Consider the following 20,134-nt stretch of genomic DNA (forward strand, 5'->3'; position numbering starts at 1 on the left):
AAAAAAAAAAAAAAAGAATGTGGAATCTGGGAATTTTTGTAACTTTTCAATTTGATACAAGGTATACAGTTTTGTAACCTCCTAAGAATGGGGAATAATTTCAAAATTGAATTCAGGAAATAGACAGTTTCACCTTCAAGTGAAAGGGCATAGACTATGGGTCTGAAGTGTTGGGTAGAAGGGAAGACTTTTGCCACCAGTTTCTTCCCAGCCAATGAGAGAGATGTCAGGAGGCAAGGAACGTAAACCGAGGAAAGGCTTCCGGCGCAGCAGAGACAACAAAAAACTGTGGCGCAGTGGTGGTTACACTTACTGGGCTTCGACTCTGGGGGGCTGCAGAGAAGACCCTGGACATAACAACAGCATCTTTAGTGGGCTTCCCCTGGAAGCCCAGTTGGCACAAGCTAAGTATGTATTAACCCTGCCACTCAACCACAAATGCTGCTGTGACTGTGAATAAAAACAGAGACCCGAGCGCCTGTCCACACAAAGCAATACTTAATGTCCCTAACAGATTACCCTGGAATTAGAAAGGACACAGAGGGAAGTGTAGCTCCTCCCTTGGTTTCATAGTAGCTTAAGCCTATATCCTTGAGGCCCGCTAGTAATGCTGACGTGGCCATGTTACCTCGTGCTGCTGTACCACCATCTTCTCACGCTTTCTAAGCACCAGGAGGAAAGTAGAGGAACAACAAATGGCAGGAATCTGGAAGCACTAAATGAAGACAATGAATGGGTTTAATGCAAATCCAATTTTGGTATTCCAAGAGCTATGCGAGAAATCGGAGTCTGCCTTTGTGATAATACCAAGTTGATGGAGGAGCTGAAATTTAAACGTGTGACCAAAAGATACACAAATTCCTAGATGTTTTTACATCTCCACCCCTAAAAATGAATTTCTATCAAGGCAGGAGTCTCAGGCCCCTGGTCAACAGCCAAGGGCAACAATACTCATACATTAGATTAAACCTATATGCATTTTGTGCTCAGTGTAACACTAAGGACACATGGATAAATAAAGCCCTTTCTTTGCCCTCAAAGAGCTTAAACGTTGGCGGGCACACAGAGGATCTGACGATTGATCACTATGACTGGGATCACAGAATCCAGAAAAGAGACCCCAGTAGCCACAATTGTGAACCTGAGATCAGTAGGCACGCGCTTGTCCTGGAGAGCTGATGGCAATGGAGGAGCCTCAAGCCTTCCCAGAAAGCATCTCTGGTCAAACCTGAGCAGCTTCCAGCAGCTCCAGATGGCTCAATGCACTGCAAGGCCTCCCATGGACACGGCGCGTTCTAACCTGCTCTGCTGATGAACACTCTTACCTGTGGCTTCAATGTACTCAATGCATCTTTCAATGAAAATGGGGATCGGCTTCTCTGGAGTCACGACCGTTGTCAGCGGGACCCCAAAATAGTTGCTCTCCCAAGTTGCTTTAGTGATGGATGGTCGGGATTTGGGCTTTGGTTTCTGTCCAAGAAAGAGAAAAAAAAACACAAAACCCACGTGAGTCATAAACATGTAAGAACAGCAGGAAGGTTTCCGGAGGGAACCTCCAGGCGGGTGGAAATGGCCGCGTTCATTGCATTCATTTTGTATGCTCTCGCCTCCAAGTGGCACACAGGAATGCTGGCCAGTTGCCACCCAGTCACACCTTGGGTGTGAGACTGCTTTCTGGGAACAAAGGTGTTTATAGGAGCAGGCCATATTTACTTAGGAACAATGAGATGACTATCCAGGGCCTTCATCAGAGACACACTGGAGTAAACAGGAAGTCTTCCACACATCCCGGGCGGATAATGGGTACTCTACCTCCAGAGGCAGCTCAAATCTTAACAAAGATAAAAAGATGGAATTGAAGACGCAAGGTTTTCTCTTTCCAGAAAAGAGGGCTGTTAGCCTCAAAGGCAAATTCTCTTTCATACGTGAACTTGCTGGGAATCCTCACTGGTTTCTACATTAGGACAGGGCAGAGCCAATGACTAACCAACAGGATAAATAAATTCATCTTTGGCCTATTCCTTCCCCACAGCCTCCTTTCTCGTGTAGAAGTGCCAGCAGGAGGGACAGCACTGACTTGAGCCCTTACTGTGTGCCAAGCAAGCCCAAATGTCCTTTCTCTAAAACCTCACAACATCTCATTTACCAAAGGCGGGGAAAGTCTCACATGTGGAAATGACACACAGGTAAAGTGGCAGTGCTGGGATCCAAAGCCCACTGTCCTAAACCTCTCTCATCTGAAGATACTCTGTCCCAGCGTGATTCTATCCTTTTATTCTGAAGCTCATTCGAGGGGGTAAAAATAGCTCTAGACAAAGGTCAGTCCTTTATAGCCACAAACATACATCTGGAACTTTGGCTCTTTGTTAAAACATCTACTAAAAAGCAACACAACCATAGTCCAAAGGGCTAATGTACCACATAAACCAGAGCATCCATGACCTCGAAACCAGAAGAACTAGATGATGCCCGGCTACCAAACTGACTGCTCTTGTCTCGATCCTAACAGAAGGTCCTGGACAGAGTGGGGGGAAAATATAGAGCAAAATTCAGAATCATAAAAACAGACCACACTTACTGTTCTGACAGAGACTGGTAGAACCCCCAAGACTGTGGTCCTTAGCCACCCTTCAAACCTGGAGCCCACTCCTGGGAATCACCTTTCAGTCAAGCAACAAGCCTATAAAGTGAACATAAGTGAGAATGTGCTCCTCAGAACCACCAGCCATCCCAGAGCAAAAGAAGAGCTAGCAATTGCCTAAAATAAAGCTCAGAAGGCAGAAAGGGCAGGAAAGAAGCAGGAATGGCAGCGAGAAACCCAGGGAGGAAGTGGGAAGGGCGCTGTTACACTGAGGGAATTACAACCAATGTCATGAAACACAATGCATACAAACTGTTGAATGAAACTGAATCTGCTCTGTCAACTTTCGTCCGAATCACAATGCAAAGTAAAAAAGGACCACGGGAAGTGAATATAGGTCTTTCTTCGACAGTCTGGTTTCACTTCCAAGTTGATGAGACCAGTTTAGAAGGGGCAGGCTCACTCAGAAATGTGCACGACTTGTAAACTATATGTACTGGGGGCCTCCATAAAATACACTGCAGAGGACAGCTCCCGAGCCGCGGGCCCAGGAGTCAACTATTTCCCTTCCTCTAGCCTGCCCATCCTCATTCCTTTTGGTACCCCTATTACATTGGAACAGCTCACTTCCTGTTTGGTCTGAGATTCTGAGGACTTCCTGAGTAAACAAGTGGCCACAAAAGAAGAGCTGAGAATAAAATGTACATGCAAGAAGGACAATCCTATTTCTCTTTCCACAGCAGCCAAAGCTGCTAGCTGACAGGACCTCAAAGGACACACCAGAGACCAAGATGACCCAATCCCTACCCAACAAGCTCACTGACTCAGTAAAGCGTGTTATATACTCAGTCAGGTCCTGGGGCCCCAAAGAACAAACAATGCTTGCAACAAAGCCTGTCTCAACCCACTGGGCATCTCTTTAGTCTTGGGATCCTCTTCTGTAAACGCTCTTACAACCAGGTTTGGGGAAGTGGCTGCTGACAGACAGCCTCCCTTTACAGACTGCCAAAGGCAAATAGGCTCTGATTACAGGCTTCTCCCTCAAGAAGGAAGGAACAGTACATGAATGCTTTATGATGGACCTTTATCGGAAATGACCTATTCAAAGGCTTAATCACACCAACCATCATGAGGATGGCACAGGACTGGGCCACCCTTCCTTCTGTTGCACATAAGGTCACTCGTGAATTGAGGCTGACTTGATGACAATATTAAAAAGACTGTCCCCAACAACCCAAGTGTCCAGTAACTGAGGGATAGATAAGCAAAATGTGATCTAGTCATGCAGTGGCATATAACTCAGCCATCAGGAGCAATGAAGTCTTGATGTATGTCACAACATGGAGGGGTCTTGAGGATACAAAATGGACAAATATCATACAATGTCACTGACAGGAAGTCAGCAAATATAAAGAAAACAAAGCGGTTACCACGGCTGTGAGGGAGCGCACTGAAGACACATCAACAGTGGTGGAATCATTTAGGGGTTACAAAAAAGTGACAATGGTTGTCCAATTAGAAGGCTGCACTCCCCTGTCACTGAGTATACACGCAGAAACTCATGGTATAGAAACTGGTGTTGTGTGTACATGAGGGAGCCTCAAAAAGTTTGTGGGAAAATGCCATTATCTTTTCATTCCATTTTTCCAAGAACTTTTGAAGCCACCTTGTATTATAATGAAAACCAGACCCAAAAACCCAATGTACAAATGATTGGGGGGGGGGGAGGGGGACTGTTTCCTTAGCATCTTTTACGTGCATGAAGTATAAAGCCTTTAAGCTTTGAAACATGGCAGACCTGTATTGGAATCCTGACTGCCAAGTTTTGTGACTTAGCATCTCTTGAGTCTTGGGATCCTCTTCTGTAAACAAGGGGTTGGGAAGGTACAATGGTATGATATATGGGATGTGACTCAATGGTCAGGGATGCAGTAGTTGTTCAATATATGTGAGCTTGTATTAAAGAAAAGAAAAGGACTGAGTGCTTCCATTGTTACATATATTATTACACCAGATTATGTGTGAGTTTACAGCAAGCTGGGCCATGCTCTCCTTAAAAATTCCACACGGTATATGGTTTAGCTGAAGACTCCGAAAAAACAAACAACAGCATCCATATTGAATTCAGTGACATTCCTCTGTCTTCTAGCCTTCAAGTTTTTTAATCATCCCAATCCAGCAGAACTCGCCTGTCAAAACTAACATAGATAAAAACATTGTTCTTGAATAACACTGAGGTTTCCAAACAAACTGTTGTTAAGGAATTAAAAAAGGAACTCAAAGGAAAGATGCATCCTGCAAGGATGCTGTTTCTACTCCCCAGAAAGCCTGGTGTGGTGCAACAGTTAAGTGCTCCACTGCTAACTGAAAGGTCGGTGATTCGAACCCACCCAGGAGCTGTTTGGTAGAAAGACCTGGTGATCTGCTTCTGCAGAGAGTACAGCTTAACACACCGCATGGGGCAGCTGTACTCTGTCACCCAGAGTCCCTACAAGTCAGAATCCACAGCAACAGAAAGCCTTCTGACTACAGCCCGAACAATCAGGCAACAAAGTTTGTTCTTAGAATAAAATGACGGAAGTATGCTCTGACACCTAAGGTAGCTAGGAAGCTGAGCCTCCATCAACGAAGAGGTGGCAGGTACCAGACACTTAGGGATCCTGGTGTAATACAACAGGATAAGCACAGGGCACTGACCAAATGGGTTTGAACCATCAACCACTCCTCGGAAACCGTATCTATACAGGGCTTGTTATGAGCTGGAATCAACACGATGACACTTAACAACAACAACCAGACCGCTAAGCTCTTTATATGCACAATCTCACTCCAGTTTGGCATCAACTCTGTGGGTGTTGGGAGTTAGGACTCCTTTTTTTTTTTTAAAGGAATCCTATCTTATAAGCGAAGAAACAGAGCAAGAAAACTTCAGTAACTTGCCCAAGTCGGGTCTGACTGCAAAGCCTATGGTTTTAGGCACTCCAGTTTACTGCCTTCTCCTGAAAGTTCTTGGGCTAGGCAGAAAGAATAAACGTATGACGGGAGTCCCGATGTGGCACTGTAGGATAAACCCTGGACGGTTAGCCACAAGGTCTGCAATTCAAACCCACCAGCCACTCCTCGGAAACCCTAAACAGGGTCACTGTGAGTCAGAACTGACTTGACAGCACATAACAACAACAAGGAGTCCTGATATGCAAGAAAAGCACTGAACTGCTAACCAAAAAGTCGGCAGTTCAAATCCATCAACTGCTCCTTGGAAACCCTATACAGGAGCACTATGAGTCAGAATCAACTTGATGGAACTTAACAACAGCAACAAGTTTACACTGATAACCTGGAACGCTTCTAAAGGTAATCAAGAACATAAAATAAAGCACCAGGAATCTCTAACACACTGTCGAGGGTTACAGGGTTCCTCTCAGCAACAGAGCAGGCTCACTTTGTATTATTTCCAAGGGAGAGATAAGATGAAGATACAGAGAGGCAATTTTGGTCAACATAAAAGAGAAATGTGAAAAGATAAACCAAACAGCAGGGTTTTTATTGCTTCTGTTCTACCTCCAATTTCACTGAGCAGTCATAAAAGCTTGCAAGTGGCCATCCAAGGCACAACAACTGGTAGAACAACAGAGAAAGGAGGAGGATATGCAACGTGTGGCCAACTGCCTCCTTTGTCACAAGACCAGAAGAATTGGATAGTGCCCAGCTACCATTACTGAACGTCGTGATCACAGATTCTATAGAATTATTTCAAATCCTCATGGATTCCAGACTTTCTGGAGCCATGGAGGCTGGATGAAATTATTGCTGAGATCATCTTTAAGCCTTAAACCAAAAATAACCCCTGGAGTCTTCTTTAAAACAGAGAGCCCTGAGCATTGTACTTTTTTTTTTTTTTTAAAGAATTCTATGAGACCAAAGTGACAGCAGCTACTGGACAGATGAGACAGGACCCTTAGGGGGCAGGGAGTTTATGTTGTGGGGGAGGAACAGCTTGAAAAAGGACGGTGAGAATGGCTGCCCAGCTCAGAGAATGTCATCACTGTCACTGACAGTGCATGTGTAGAAATTGTCCAATTGGTAGGTTCTGCTGTGTATATTCTCTAAAAAAAAAAAACAAGATAAATTGTTTTTTTAAAAAAGGAAGGGCTGCTTGCTGGGTAGCTGAAGCCGAGGATGCAAACTGCCACCCCATCAAGGGCACTCTGGGCTATTAGATGGAGGCAACATGAGACAAGTGCTCTCACCCCTTTCGCGTCAAAGACACCAAGAACATAGTCCTGGTGACACAAGGGTTAAGCGCTCACTGCTAACCCAGAGAATGGAGGTTTGAACCCACCCAGTGGCTCTGTGGCAGACTAGGCTGCTAAGCTGCAAGGTCAGCAGTTTGAATCCACCAGCTGCTGCACAAGAGAAAGAGTTTCAGCCTCAGAAACCCTAACGCAGGGTCGCTATGAATCAGAACTGATTTGATGGCGAGCAGCAGCAGCAGCAGCAGCAGGAGCTCTGAGAAAGGAAGACCTGGGGGCTTGCTTCCATAAAGACCACAGCCTAGAGAACGCAATGGGCACATCTGCTCTGTCACAGGGGTCACTAGGACTTGAAATCAAGTCGAGAGCAGCTAACGCCAAAAATAGCAGCTTCTCAAAAGACTCCCAGATCAAGCTCAACCCTTCCAGTTTACAAATGAGAAAACAGAGAGACAAGTCTTTTGCAACAGCATCACACATCCGTTCAACAGCATGGACAGTCTTTCGCTCAGATTAAAACACACTCCTCAAGATTACCAAGGTCTCTCTAGGGCAGCGCCAAAAGGGGAAGGGAATCTGCATCACAAACCACAAACCCACTTAATAAGGAAGCCAGTGGTTCTCAGGGTTTGCTGAGGCAATCACCACACTGGATGGCGGCATCACAAGGGTTCCTGGGCACATTTCAGATGGAAATGCCATCCCCTAGAGTGGCCAGCCAGATGTCCCATCAGGGGGCGGACTCCTGTCATTCTTTCAGGAGTCACAGGGCGCACTCTCAGCAGCAAAGGTGACACCACCCCAACACCTATGTCTGGGAAACAACAATGGATGCATATTTCCCTCTAAGTTCAGAGCTGGAACTGGGTCTAAAAAAACGTAAAATCTATAATAGAGAGGCTCAGGGGACACCATGGTCAACTGTATAACATAATCCACAAAGACAATGTTCTACATCCTACTCTAGTGAATAGCATCTGGGCTCTTACAAGCTCATGAACACCAGTCTAAGGTGCAGCTATTGGTCTCTCCATGTGCAGAAGAAAGATGTTGGATAGATGAGACTAGAAGAGGCTCGGAATGAATTAGTCCAACAAACCAATGGAACATATGAACATCAGTCTCCACAACACGGAGACCAGAAGAACTAGCTGGTGCCTGGTTACCACTACAAACTTCTGTGAAAGGAATCGCATTAGAAAATCCCAGATAGAATAATGAATGTGTGGAAGAAAACTCAAAATTATTAAAAAAACAACAACAACAAAAAAACCCCAACCCCAACCAGGCTTGCTGGTCAGAAAAAGACTGAAGGAACCTGAGACTATCCTGAGACTATGGTTCTCAACTACCCTTCAACTCATTCTTGTGGCCTAACTTTCAGTCAAGCAGTAGATAGGTGTATTGGGGGGGGGGGGGAGAGACAACAACACTAGCAACGTGTGCTCATCACCATGGACTGGTCAATCATTCAAAATCAAAACGGCAACACTGAGCTGAAGGAAAAGTTACGAAGGGATAAAAAGGTGGTTGAATGAAATGGAAACAGGAATCACAGGTTAGAAGTGGGACAACTGCTGTTGATGGAGGGGATTGCATCATTGAGATGAAACAAAGTGTATGATTTGTTGAAGATAAAACTAAGGATCTTGTCTATAAACCTTCACTCAATTCACAATAGAAAGTAAAAACAAATCAAAAACCAATGAGATGACAGGTGATGGCCTAAGGGAGACCCTGTGCTCTGAAACCTCGCAGCCACCCTCCAGGGTCAGAGTGATGAGCTTCTTCTTACAGAGGAGAAAACAGAGGTTCTGAGAGGTCCACACCTAGAACGAAAGAGCTGGAATCTGAGGACCCTGTTCTGCCCTCTGTAGTGCCACCACCATAACCCATCTCATAGATAAAGAGACTGAGTGTGAGGAAAACTCAGTAACTTATCTAAGCCAAGCCTGTCTGGCTGCAGAGCCTGTATTCTTAACCACTCTGGGTTAAGGACTGGGCCGATCTGAATCACCTGGTCCTATTGGATAGATGCTTACCTCTGTGCTTTATGGTTTCCTTACAAAATGAAAAGAAAAAAGACACATGCCTGATTATTGGTCTTGATCCAACCAAACTAAAGAACCTACTACAGTTTACGCCAGTGTTGCTCTGGGGTAAAGCAGTGATTTAGGGGGACTTTCCAGCTGCATCAGAGGAGGAAGCTACTTCTGTTACCTGCTGTTGCTCCCACTTCACAGCTCCCAAGTCCCTGGTAGCAGGGACAAGACCAGTGTGTCAGTAAAATAACAAGAGGACGCCAAGAGAAACCCTTTCTACCAGCTTCCGAGGGAGTCTTGGTGTGGGGTAACAGGAGCACTGGACTGCTAATCACTAGGTGGGTGGTTCACACTCACCAGCTGCTCCTTGGAAATCTTTTACAGAGACACTAGGAGTCTGAACGGATTTGATGGCACTTCATAACAACAAAGAGGGGCACAGGTTCCAGAGCATAAGGGGCAGCAAGCACTCAAGACAAGTGTTGACCAAAACGTTTCCTTTATGCACATTCCCAAATACACTGAGGGGACTAAGGTGCCCATTTTTACACAAATAATACACACATGATGTGTAGTTTTGCCACAAACCCCTGGCTCCTAGTTTCCTCTGTGCAACAAGCATGTTATTTATGTGTGGGCACAGTATGTGAGGGAAAATATGGGCCAAGGGATTTTCTTCCTCTAACAATGCATGCTGCTTTATTACATGAAGAAGTCAAGGGTCAAAAGATACTGTCCATACTTTGCAATCACTAGATCACAGCAGGTCTCATCACCCTCCAACTTTTTTACTGTTGAAAAAGGAGTTTCTCAAGCCACAGTGAGCAAAGCTGGTCTAGGTAGCACGTGAGTGAATACCAACAGAGCCACACAGAAAAGACCAGGAGGGTGACAAGCACACAGGCCAAGTCTTCCACGGCCCCAGTTAAGAGGTCAGCCAGCCCGCCAGGATAAAGAATGTCTCACCTGGTGACCCTAACTTGCCAATTTCAAATATTCCCTTCTGAGCCCCATCATGAGCTTGCTGTCAAGTCCACTGAGACCCACGGCGGCCCCGTGTATGCAGGTAAGAACAACAGGGTGTCAAAGGCTGGCGTGTGTCAGAAGCAGATCAGCAGGCCTTTCCTCTGGATGGGTCAAACCTCCAACCTTTCGGTGAACAGGTGAACGCTTAACTGTTTATGCCACCCAGGGCTCCTCGGTTCCCGTAGACATCCTTTTAAGTGTCAAATTTCATGTCCAAATGTTAGGGTCCAAAATACGGTCATTAAATTGTATTATCTAGCATAGCCTTTTACACGCTTGGGAACATGTCTAACAGGAAACAGAAACCAGGGTCCAGGCCGCTGGGTCCTCTATCTAGCTGGTTGGTCGGCTGGTTTAAAGGGGAACAGTATAAACAGACTGTCATATGAATCTAGCACAGCATAATCTGAATGGGGACAATTCCCCCTCTAGATAGTACAACTGACAGAAGTAGAATGAGAAGATCACACACACAGCTTGTTAATTGGTATAGTAGTAGCATACCCTGAACTAACAGTAACTGGTATGAGTTTTACAAAAGCAGAAACAAAACTGTAAACTTAGCGGCATAAAATGACATTTTGTTATATTTATGGATTCTGTGGGTCAGGAATTATGACAGGGCCAAGTGGGAGTTGTGGCTCTTAGCAATATCTGGGGCATCCTGGTATGGCTCAGTGGGTTAATGAGTTAGACTGCAAAGTCAGTTTGAACCACAAGGTTGGTGGTTCAAACTCACCAGCTGCTCCTTGGAGACCCTATGCAGGGTTGCTATGGGTCAGAACCAACTCAAACGGCACTTAACAACAATTACTGTACCCAATACCATCGAACCAATTTCAACGCACAGCAACCCTATAAAGGCTTTCTGAAAAACTGTAAACCTTTATGGAAGCAGCCAGCCTCATCATTCTACTGCGCAGCAGCTGATGAGTTTGAATCACTGACTTTTCGGTTGGCAGCCCAAAGCCTAAGCCAGAGTGTCACCAGAGCTCCTTACATGTTCCCTCGAAAGCATTTTCCAACACTGTCTACTTAACCAAGGCATCTTTCTGAATGGCAATTATTTCTCTAATATTTGAATTAGAGCTTCAAAAAGACCCTTTCAATGAAGTTAACTGCTCATGCCCAAACTGCATTTTTGGTTAACAGATGATCCCCCTACTGGCTGGAAGAAAATCCAAGCCCAAATTCAACCCTTTTGTGGCCTGTGGGACATATAGTGCCCACCAACATTTTCAGCCACTCAGGCTTCCTGTGAAGCTGCTATCCCAGTTGTAACACATACTACCACCTGGCGGGGCTTGTGTAACTGCATGAGTCTGAGAAAATGGCCTCACTCTACCTAGCCTGCTACCAGAATACACTTGGGACATGTTGTTGTTGTTAGGTGCCAACTGAGTCAGTACTGACCCATAGCAACCTTATGCACAGCAGAACGAAACACTTCCTGATCCTGGGCCAACCTCACAATTGTTGCCACGCTTTAGCCCATTGATGCTGCCAATTTGCCAATCCATCTTGTTGGGGGTCTTCTTCTTTTTCTGACCCTCCACCTTACCAAACATGTTATCTTTCTCCAGCAACTGGTCCCTCCTGACAATATGTCCTAAGTAAGAGAGGTGAAGTTTGGTCATCTTGGCCTCCAAGGAGCACTCTGGCTGCACTTCTTCCAAAACAGATCTATTGGTTCTTTTGGCAGCCCATGGCATTTTCAATATTCTCCTCCAACACCAAAATTCAAAAGCATCAATTCTTCTACGGTCTTCCTTATTCACTGTCCAGCTTTCGCATCCATATGAGGTTATAGAAAATACCATGGCTTGGGTCAGGTGCACCTTAGTCCTCAAGCTGACATCTTTGCTCTTCAACACTTTAAAAAGGTCTTGTGCAGCAGATTTGCCTAATGCAATACGTCGTTTGATTTCTTGACTGCTGCTTCCTTGAGTGTTGATAGTTGATCCAAGAAAAATGAAGTCCTTGACAACTTTAATTTTTTCTCCATTGATAAGAATGTTGTTTATTGGTCCAGTGGTGAGGATTTTTGTTTTTTTTACAATTGCATCAAAATGGGGGGGGGGGGAGTCCCCTAACCTTTGATTTCAGCATGCTCTCTGTAACTGAAAGCAAAGGATACTAACAAAACATTGAAAACAAAAGAATTCAGCCCTAGAAGTTATGAGGAAAGCTGCCGATGTATTTATCCCCACTGGCCTAGTCTACTGTGAAAGTGTCAACATTTAGACCCTGGCTCTTCCAGCTAGCAGTCAGCATTATGACCCAGTCCCTCCTTGTCTTAGAGCATCTTTATTACAGGGATGGGTCAGGACATAGATGGACTTTTGTCATTTCTACCATTCCCAATTCTCTTGTATGATGAGACAAGAAAGGCTTGTCATCCCCTCAACCCAAAAACCAAGCTGTTGCCACTGACTTAATCCCAATTCACTGCGACCCCATGGGTTAGAGTAGAAGAGCTCTGCCCCACAGGGTTTTCTTGGTTGCAGTCTTTATGGAAGCAGACAGCCAGGCCTTTCTTCTATGGTACTGCTACATGGATTCAATTAGCCAACCTTTAGACGCAAATGGTTCATGAGCCCCAAGGACCTTTGGTCACCCCCTCACAGAGTCCTATTGGGTGGAGCCCTAGGATTTTTGCTCTATAGAAGCTGGAAGTCTGTGGCCCATCAGGGCCCATCTTGTTGCACTCTCAAGCTCACTGGGCAGTGGACTAGGGGATACGTATAAAGGATCCACCTGACCGATTCAACACACATGGGATTAAGAGGGCCTACAGCAATGGATCCATTCTCCTCGGCTGGTCTCCTTCCACACATGGGGAAACACCGCAAGCAGTCAGTCCCTTCAGAAACACAAGTGATTCCTGGCTAGAGCTGACACAACCTGAATCCACACAAAGGAGCTGTCAGTGCCATAACATGGTGGAGGCTCAGCCGAGCAGCAGAACAATTCTCTGTTCCTTGAAATTGAGATTTGGGTTGCCTATTGTCTTTTTTCTTTTTTTAAAGAACAGGTGTGCTGTAAGCTGAAGCAGACAGTTAGAGATAGTCTATCTATTTTTAAAACCAAGAATACACTTCAGCAGCAGCTCCTGTGCTTAATATAAACTGAGGAACGGGTGACACCAGCTCAAAACAATTCCTCCAAGTTCCAGTTGCTGTGGTAGTGTCTCCGTGCGTCTTTGTCCTCTGGTGCTGTGCCGTCTAGACGGTTCTGACTCGGAGTGACCCCACGAACTACAGGACAGGACAGCCTGGCCCTGTACCATCCTCATCCTGTACCACTGTTAGGTTTGATTCCATTGTAGCAGCCCTGTGTCAATCCATTTTGTTGAGGGGTTTCCTCTTTTCCAATGACCCTCCACTTTACCAAGCATGATATTCTTCTCCAGGCATTGATACTTCCTGATCACATGTTCAAAGTATGTGAGACAAGTTTCACCATCCTTGTATCTAAGGAAGAAGCATTCTGCCTGTACGTCTTTCAAGACAGATTTGTTCATTCTTCTGACAGCCCATGACAATAGTCTTCAGCAACATCACAATTCAAACACAATTCTTCTTTGGTCTTCCTTATTCACTGTTCAGCTTTCACAAGCATATGAGATGACTGAAAATACTATGGCTTGAGTCAGGGGCTCCCTACTCCTCAAAGCGACAGCTCTGCTTTTAAACACTTTAAAGAGATCTTTTGCAACAGATTTGCTTGATGCAATACATAACCTTCAATTTTTTTTTTAACTTTTTATTGTGAAGTGAGTAAAGGTTTACAGACAAGATCATCAGTTTTACATTCAACAAATCATATCCTTTGTTTCATCTCAATGACTGTAATCCCATCCTTGCAACAACAGTTGTCCCACTCTCTCCCTGTGGTTGTTGCTGTTAAGTACCGTGGCGTCGGTTCTGACTCCTAGGGACCCTGGACAGGGGTTCCGAGGCTGTAAATCTTTACAGGAGCAGAAAGCCTCATCTTTCTCCCGTGGAACAGCTGGTAGTTTCGAACTGCCAACCTTGAGGTCTCCCTGTGGTTAACCATGTACAAATACCCTCTTTCATATCCTTATTTGTGGGAAATATACATACATATACATATATACATATGGAGCTCTGGTAGCAAAGTGGTTCCAAACTACCAGAAATTCTGCAGATAAAAGATGAGGCTTTCTGCTTCCTGTAAAGATTTATAGCCTCAGAAACCCTATACAGGATCAGTATGAGTTGACTCCACGGCACATAACCAACACAATTTGTATATAAAATCTTACTTTTCCTCCCATACCCCATACCCACTTATCTTGTGTCTCTGTCCACATAGCTACACACAGGACACTGTTGTTCCAAGATTGTGTATGTATCACTATTTACCTCTATTCCCTTTGTTGCTGCTGAGTGCCATAGAGTCGGTTCTGATCCATAGCGACCCTGTATAGGGTTTCCGAGGAGCATCTGGTGAGTGTGAACCGCTGACCTTGCAGTTCAAACGGCTTTGAAGTCTGGTGCATTAACCCACAGCTCCACACCAGGATTATTCCCTTTAGCCCTTGTGTGTCTCCCTGCATCTTCACCTATCTTCTGCCAACCTCCCTCTTCTTGTATATTGCCCTCCCTGTCACCTGAGTTAACATGTATTTACTCTCGAGCCAGTGAATTACTTTCCCTTCCCTCTTACCTCTGGTAACCATCAAAGAGTGTTTCTTTTAGTATAAAAATCTTTTCTTGAGTTTTCACAATAGTGGTCTTATAAAATATTTGTTCTTTTGTGATAGACATACTTCACAAAGCATAATGTCCTATAGGTTCTTCTATGTTATAAGGTGCTTTGCAAATTCATTGGTATTCTTCAACACTGCATAGAATTCCATTGGGTGTTAAGTATCAAAGTCTGTTTCCATTGATGGGCATCTAGGCTGTCTCCATCTTTTTGCTGTAATGAATACTGCTGTGATGGACACTGGTGTGCATATATCCATCTATTCATATCCTCACTCTTATTTCTTGTGGTTGCATACCAAGTAAAGGGATTGCTGGGTCACATGGTATTTCTATTTCCAACTTACTGAAGAGGTGCCATACCATTTTCCACAGTGGCTGAACCATTTTAGTCCCCACCAGTAATGTATGAGGGGGTCCCAGTCTCCCCATACCATCACTAACATTTGATGTTTTTTTTTTTTTTTTAATTGCTATTAATACTAGTGTGAGATGACATCTCATTGTTGTTTTTTTGGTTTACAGCTCTCTAATGGAGTCCTCAGAAACCCTATAAGGGTCGCTTTGGATCAGAACGGACTCAAAGGCACTTAACAACAATGGAGTCCTAGTGTAGTGCTGCAGGATAAAGCACTGGACCACAAGGTCAGTTGGAACCTCAAATGGTCGGCGGTTCAAACTCACTAGCCGCTCCTTGGTAACCCCTACACAGGGTCACTATGAGTTAGAGCTGACTTGATGGCACTTTACAACAACGTCTAATGGTCATGAACATTTCTTCATGTTTCTTAGCTGCCTGAATGTCTTCTTTGGTCAAGTATTTGTTATGTCCTATACCCAGTTTTGTGGTTTTTTTTTTTTAAATGATTTATTGTGAAATATGTAATCATTTACATGGGAGAGCATTAGCTTTACATTCATCCTATATCATTTCATTGCCATGGTTACAATCCCTTCCATGCATCATCAACCAACCAAATGGTACACCCCGCAAGCCTGCCCCCTGGTCATTAGCACACAGCCCCTCTCCCTGTCTGGATCTTGAGTTTCCAGCCGCTCCATCTCTCCACGTCACTGTCTCTGCCTCCATCTCTGGAGTCCCTGTTTCTCTGGGTATGGTCCCCCACTCCGCTATTCTCCCTTGATGGTCCCAGGCCCCTCCGCTCTGGAACTGCAAAGTCAACCACTCCCCTCCTTTTGCTACAAAACATTTGCCTTTACATTTCCAACCCTCACAGTCAGTTCTGATAACAATTATTCACTATTGTACCACATGAGTGCTATCCACATCTCCTTTCATCAGTCCCGCCCAGACAGACTGGATACTACTCAGTGGAGATTCTACCTTCCTCCACACTCTCTGGATCTAGGCTCCCTCTTGAAAGCTTGTAAGCCAGTCACTTCTTGCCTTTGTAGGCCCCTCACCCTCAATTTTGGGTAGCCAATTTCCCAAGTTGCCCATCCCTGTCTACTCTGTGTATAGAAGGGGTGGGAATAATCCTTGCTGTAAAGATTTGTTCCTTCTTTTGAGCTACGGCATCCATAGGTGTAGGTCAAGTTCATCAAATTCTATCAGATTACCTTTTTTTCCTCTCTTCTTTCTTCTTCTAGTTGAGCTCTGATCATCCAGTCATTGAGGCCAGGTCAAGTGGGTATTATCTGTAAGTGTGGGTGTTCTTGTGCATATGCCCTCTCTTCTTATCAGCTAGATGCTTCAGTCTCCACTCTAGTCCTCTGTGGCTATGTCACTGACTCTGGGCCTAGGAGTCCTCAGGTCTTGCCAAACTGCTGGCTAACCAGGTCTCCATCCAGGTTCACAGTAGTGTATTGAACGTGGTTGGACTTAGCTTGCAGCTTCATTGCTGTTTTTCCCTCACTTCCCCGTATCGGTGACCAATGTGGTCACCAGTCAGACCGCATGTCTGTTTGTGTATTCCCATAAAGTCTGTCTTGGAAGGGGGTTTGCCCTGAGGGGACTCGACCGCTTGCCTTGGTGTCTCCTGGGCGAGTAACTTGCTTGTTCTTGTAGTAGTCAGTCAGACTGCCGTTACTGTTTTGTATTGTACCCAGTTCTTAACTGGGTTGTTTGTAGAGGTGTCGTTTTTCTTGTAGAGGTGTAGTTTCCTATAAATTTTTTTGAGATTAGTCCCTTGACTGGTATGTCGTTATAAAGCTTTTCCCAGTCTATTGGGCTTTGTTCACTCTTTCTGTATAATCTTTTGATGCACATGTCTGATTTTTAAGGTGGTCCCAGTATTCTATTTTGTCTTCTGCTGTTTGTGTTTTTAATAATTTTTGCTAATATATTTATGCCAAGAATTAGAGCTCCTAAGTTTTCTCCTATGTTTCTCATAGATGGTCTTTATAGTTCTAGGCTCCTTTGATTTTTTTTCACTGCTACTTCTATGGACACTGACTGTGCATCCTAGTAAAATGAAATCCTTGACAACTTCAATCTTTATCATGATTTTGCTCATTGGTCTAGCTGTCAGAATTTTAATTTTATGTTGAGGTGTAATCCACATTGCAGGCTTTAGTCTTTGATCTTCATCAGTAAGTGCTTCAAGTTTTCTTTGTTTTCAGCAAGTAAGGTTGTGTCATCTGCATATCACAGATTGCTAGTAAGTCATCTTCTAATCCTAAAGCTTCATTCTTCGTATAATCCAGCTCTTGTACTATTTGCTCAGTATACAGACTGAATAAGTATAGTGGAAGAATACAACGACCTTGATGCATACCTTTCCTAATTTAAACTATACAGTTATCAGCAATATTGTGGAACTCCCATTTATAACATCATTTGTGATGATCTACACAACTGAATGCCTTTGCATAGTCAAATGAAACACAAATAAACATCTTTCTGGCATTCCCTGCTTTCAGTCAAGATCTATCTGATATCAGCAATGAAACCCTCATTTCACTTCCTCTTCTGAATCCAGCTTGAATTTCTGGCAGTTCCATGTTTTCTGCATCTGCTTTTTAATTATTTTCAACAAAACTTTAATTCTGTGTGATACGAATGATATTGTTCAATAATTTCCACATTCAGTTGGATCATGTTTCTTTGGAATGAGCACAAAAGTCGTAATAGGTTGGCCAGGTAGCTGTTTTCCAAATTTCTTGGCATAGATGAGTGAGTGCCTCCAGCACTGCATCAGTTTGCTGAAACACTTCAACTGGCATTCCATCAAGTCCTGGACCCTTGTTTTACACTAATGGACATCTTCCGTCAATACCATTGGTTCTTGATGGTATGCTCCCTTCAGAAATGGCTGAATATAAACCAATTGTTTTTGGTAGTGACTACGTATTCCATTCAATATTTTGCCTATAGAATCATTCAGTATTGTAACCCAAGGCTTGAAGAATTTTTTTCTTCAGTTCTTTCAGCTTGAGAAATGTCAAGTCTGTTCTTGCCTTTTGTTTTTCTACCACAAGATCCTTGCACATTTTATTATAATCGTTGACTCTGTCTTCTTGAGCCACCCTTTGAAATCTTCTGCTCAGCTCTTTTACTTTGCTACTCAACCAGCTCCCGGCAGCTGGAAACAAACAGCACCAGGTTGCTCTGGGGGGGAGTGAGGGGGGAGGGGGCTTTTAACGAAAATCATCAGTCTTTGGTCTGCAATGAGCAAACTGACTGAATTTGACGGAGTGGTCCAAATATGACGTGTGCCTGAATACTGAGTATTGCCATCTTTCTTGCAGGTTGGACTCTCAAAGCCCCACCCTGGAAGTGGAAGTCAGAAGACCAGGGTTCCATGATCTCAATCCATCAGCTTAGTGGCTACCTGCTCTTGAACAAGATGTTTAGTCTTTATGAGTATCAGTTTCCCCATCTCTAAAACAAGGATTTAACAAAGCACCTTTATTAAGATTTGTTAAAACCACAAAGGCCACTGTTGTTGAGTGGATTCCGATTCATAGTGACCCTACAGAGGAGAGCTGAGATGGCCAACAGGGGTTCCAAGACTGTACTCGTTTTATGGAAACAGACTGCTGCATCTTTTTATCACAGAGCGGCAGGTGGGTTCAAACCACCAACCTTTTGGTTTGCAGCCAAACACTTAAGCAATGTGCTATCGGGGCTCAGAGGAGACTGATAAGAGGTACCTCAAACAAACAAAAAAGCTCAGTGTCATGGAGCGACCCTGTATAAGGTGAGGCCGTGAATCTTTACAGGTCTAGAAAGCCTTATTGTTCTCCTACAAAGCAGCTGGTGAGTTTGAACTGCCAACCTTGCAGTTAGAAAGGTTATCCTACAGTACCTCACCAGGACTCCTAAGAGATATGTATAAAACACAAGAAAAGGCAAATACATAGAGACCGACATCTAATAGTGGAGTCCTAGTGTGGCGCTGTAAGGTAGACAGACACTGGACTGCTAACCACAAGGTTGCCAATTCAAACCCACTAGCTGCTCTTTGGAACCCTCTGCAGGATTGTTATGAGTCTGACCCAACTCTGTGGCTCTTAACAACAACAAGAAGTTTAATAGAGATTACTAGGGGTAGGAAGAAGGAGAAAAGAGGGGGTCATTGTTTGTGGAGAACCAGTTTTATTTTATAGCAATGGTTAAATCACATTGATGAAGGACAGGATTGCACAGCCAATTTTTATTATTTGCTGCCAGTAAGTTGAGTTGCCAAAAGCTGTGTGACGGATATACAAGGGGACTTCAAAAGGTTCATGGAAAATTCCATTATCTTTTAATCCGTGAACCTTTTGAAGCCCCCTTGTATTTACAAAACAAAAAAAGAGAGAAAGAGAGAGAAAAGATTACTGAGGATGCTTATGTACAACCAATGGGAAAAAGACAGAAGGAATAATTGAAAAAACTGGTATGAAAATGCTTACTGCCTCTCCTAACACACAGTGTTGTTATTAAGTGCCATCGAGTCAGTTCTGATTCATAGTGACTCTATACAGGGTTTCTAAGGGGCTGCTGGTGAGTTTGAACTGCCAACCTTGTTGTTCAAACCAACCCAGTGGTCCAGTGCTTATCCTACAGTGCCACGCCCCTCACATGTATGCCCAGCCCTCCATTCCTGGGCCTGGTTCCCCCTCAGCAAAAGACACTAAGCATCTTTTGGTTCTTGGAACGTGCCAGGTTTGACTGCCAACTCCAAGCTCCATACTGTTTCCTGCCTGTTCTTGGCTCTCCACTGCCAGCATCTTTGTCTCACTGGCAGGTGATTTCCTGGATTCCCATGTTTGAGGTTCTAAATTCCTTCTCTTGTAACTGCTTAGTGCCATGTGCCTCCCTTTGAGTACGAATGGGCTTCAAACTGGTCGTCCTAGAGACAGTCAACTCACACATCTATACACAGGGCACAAAACCCGGCATACAGCAAGCACTAAGGCAACACGGAGGCACTGAATTCAATGTCCCCCCCGCCCTTTTCCTAAGTGAATGAATGAGCAGGTTCTCTGAAGAGGAAAAAAAATATACACCTCTTTTCCAAGATAAAAGTGTTTTCGGGCATCCTAAAGTCC

At 44.3% G+C, this 20,134-nt stretch overlaps 1 protein-coding gene across 1 annotated transcript in view; it reads right to left on the reverse strand.

The window, feature by feature from the left end:
- Positions 1-20,134, reverse strand: part of ARHGAP35 (Rho GTPase activating protein 35) — an 84,169-nt gene that overhangs the window by 54,885 nt on the left and 9,150 nt on the right. The window contains exon 2 of the mRNA XM_006868243.1: positions 1,326-1,470. Coding sequence (XP_006868305.1) covers positions 1,326-1,470 — 145 coding nt within the window. The remainder of the gene's footprint in view (positions 1-1,325; positions 1,471-20,134) is intronic.

This window comes from Chrysochloris asiatica, unplaced genomic scaffold (genome assembly GCF_000296735.1).
Source record: "Chrysochloris asiatica unplaced genomic scaffold, ChrAsi1.0 scaffold00116, whole genome shotgun sequence".
Taxonomy (NCBI): Eukaryota; Metazoa; Chordata; class Mammalia; order Afrosoricida; family Chrysochloridae; genus Chrysochloris; species Chrysochloris asiatica.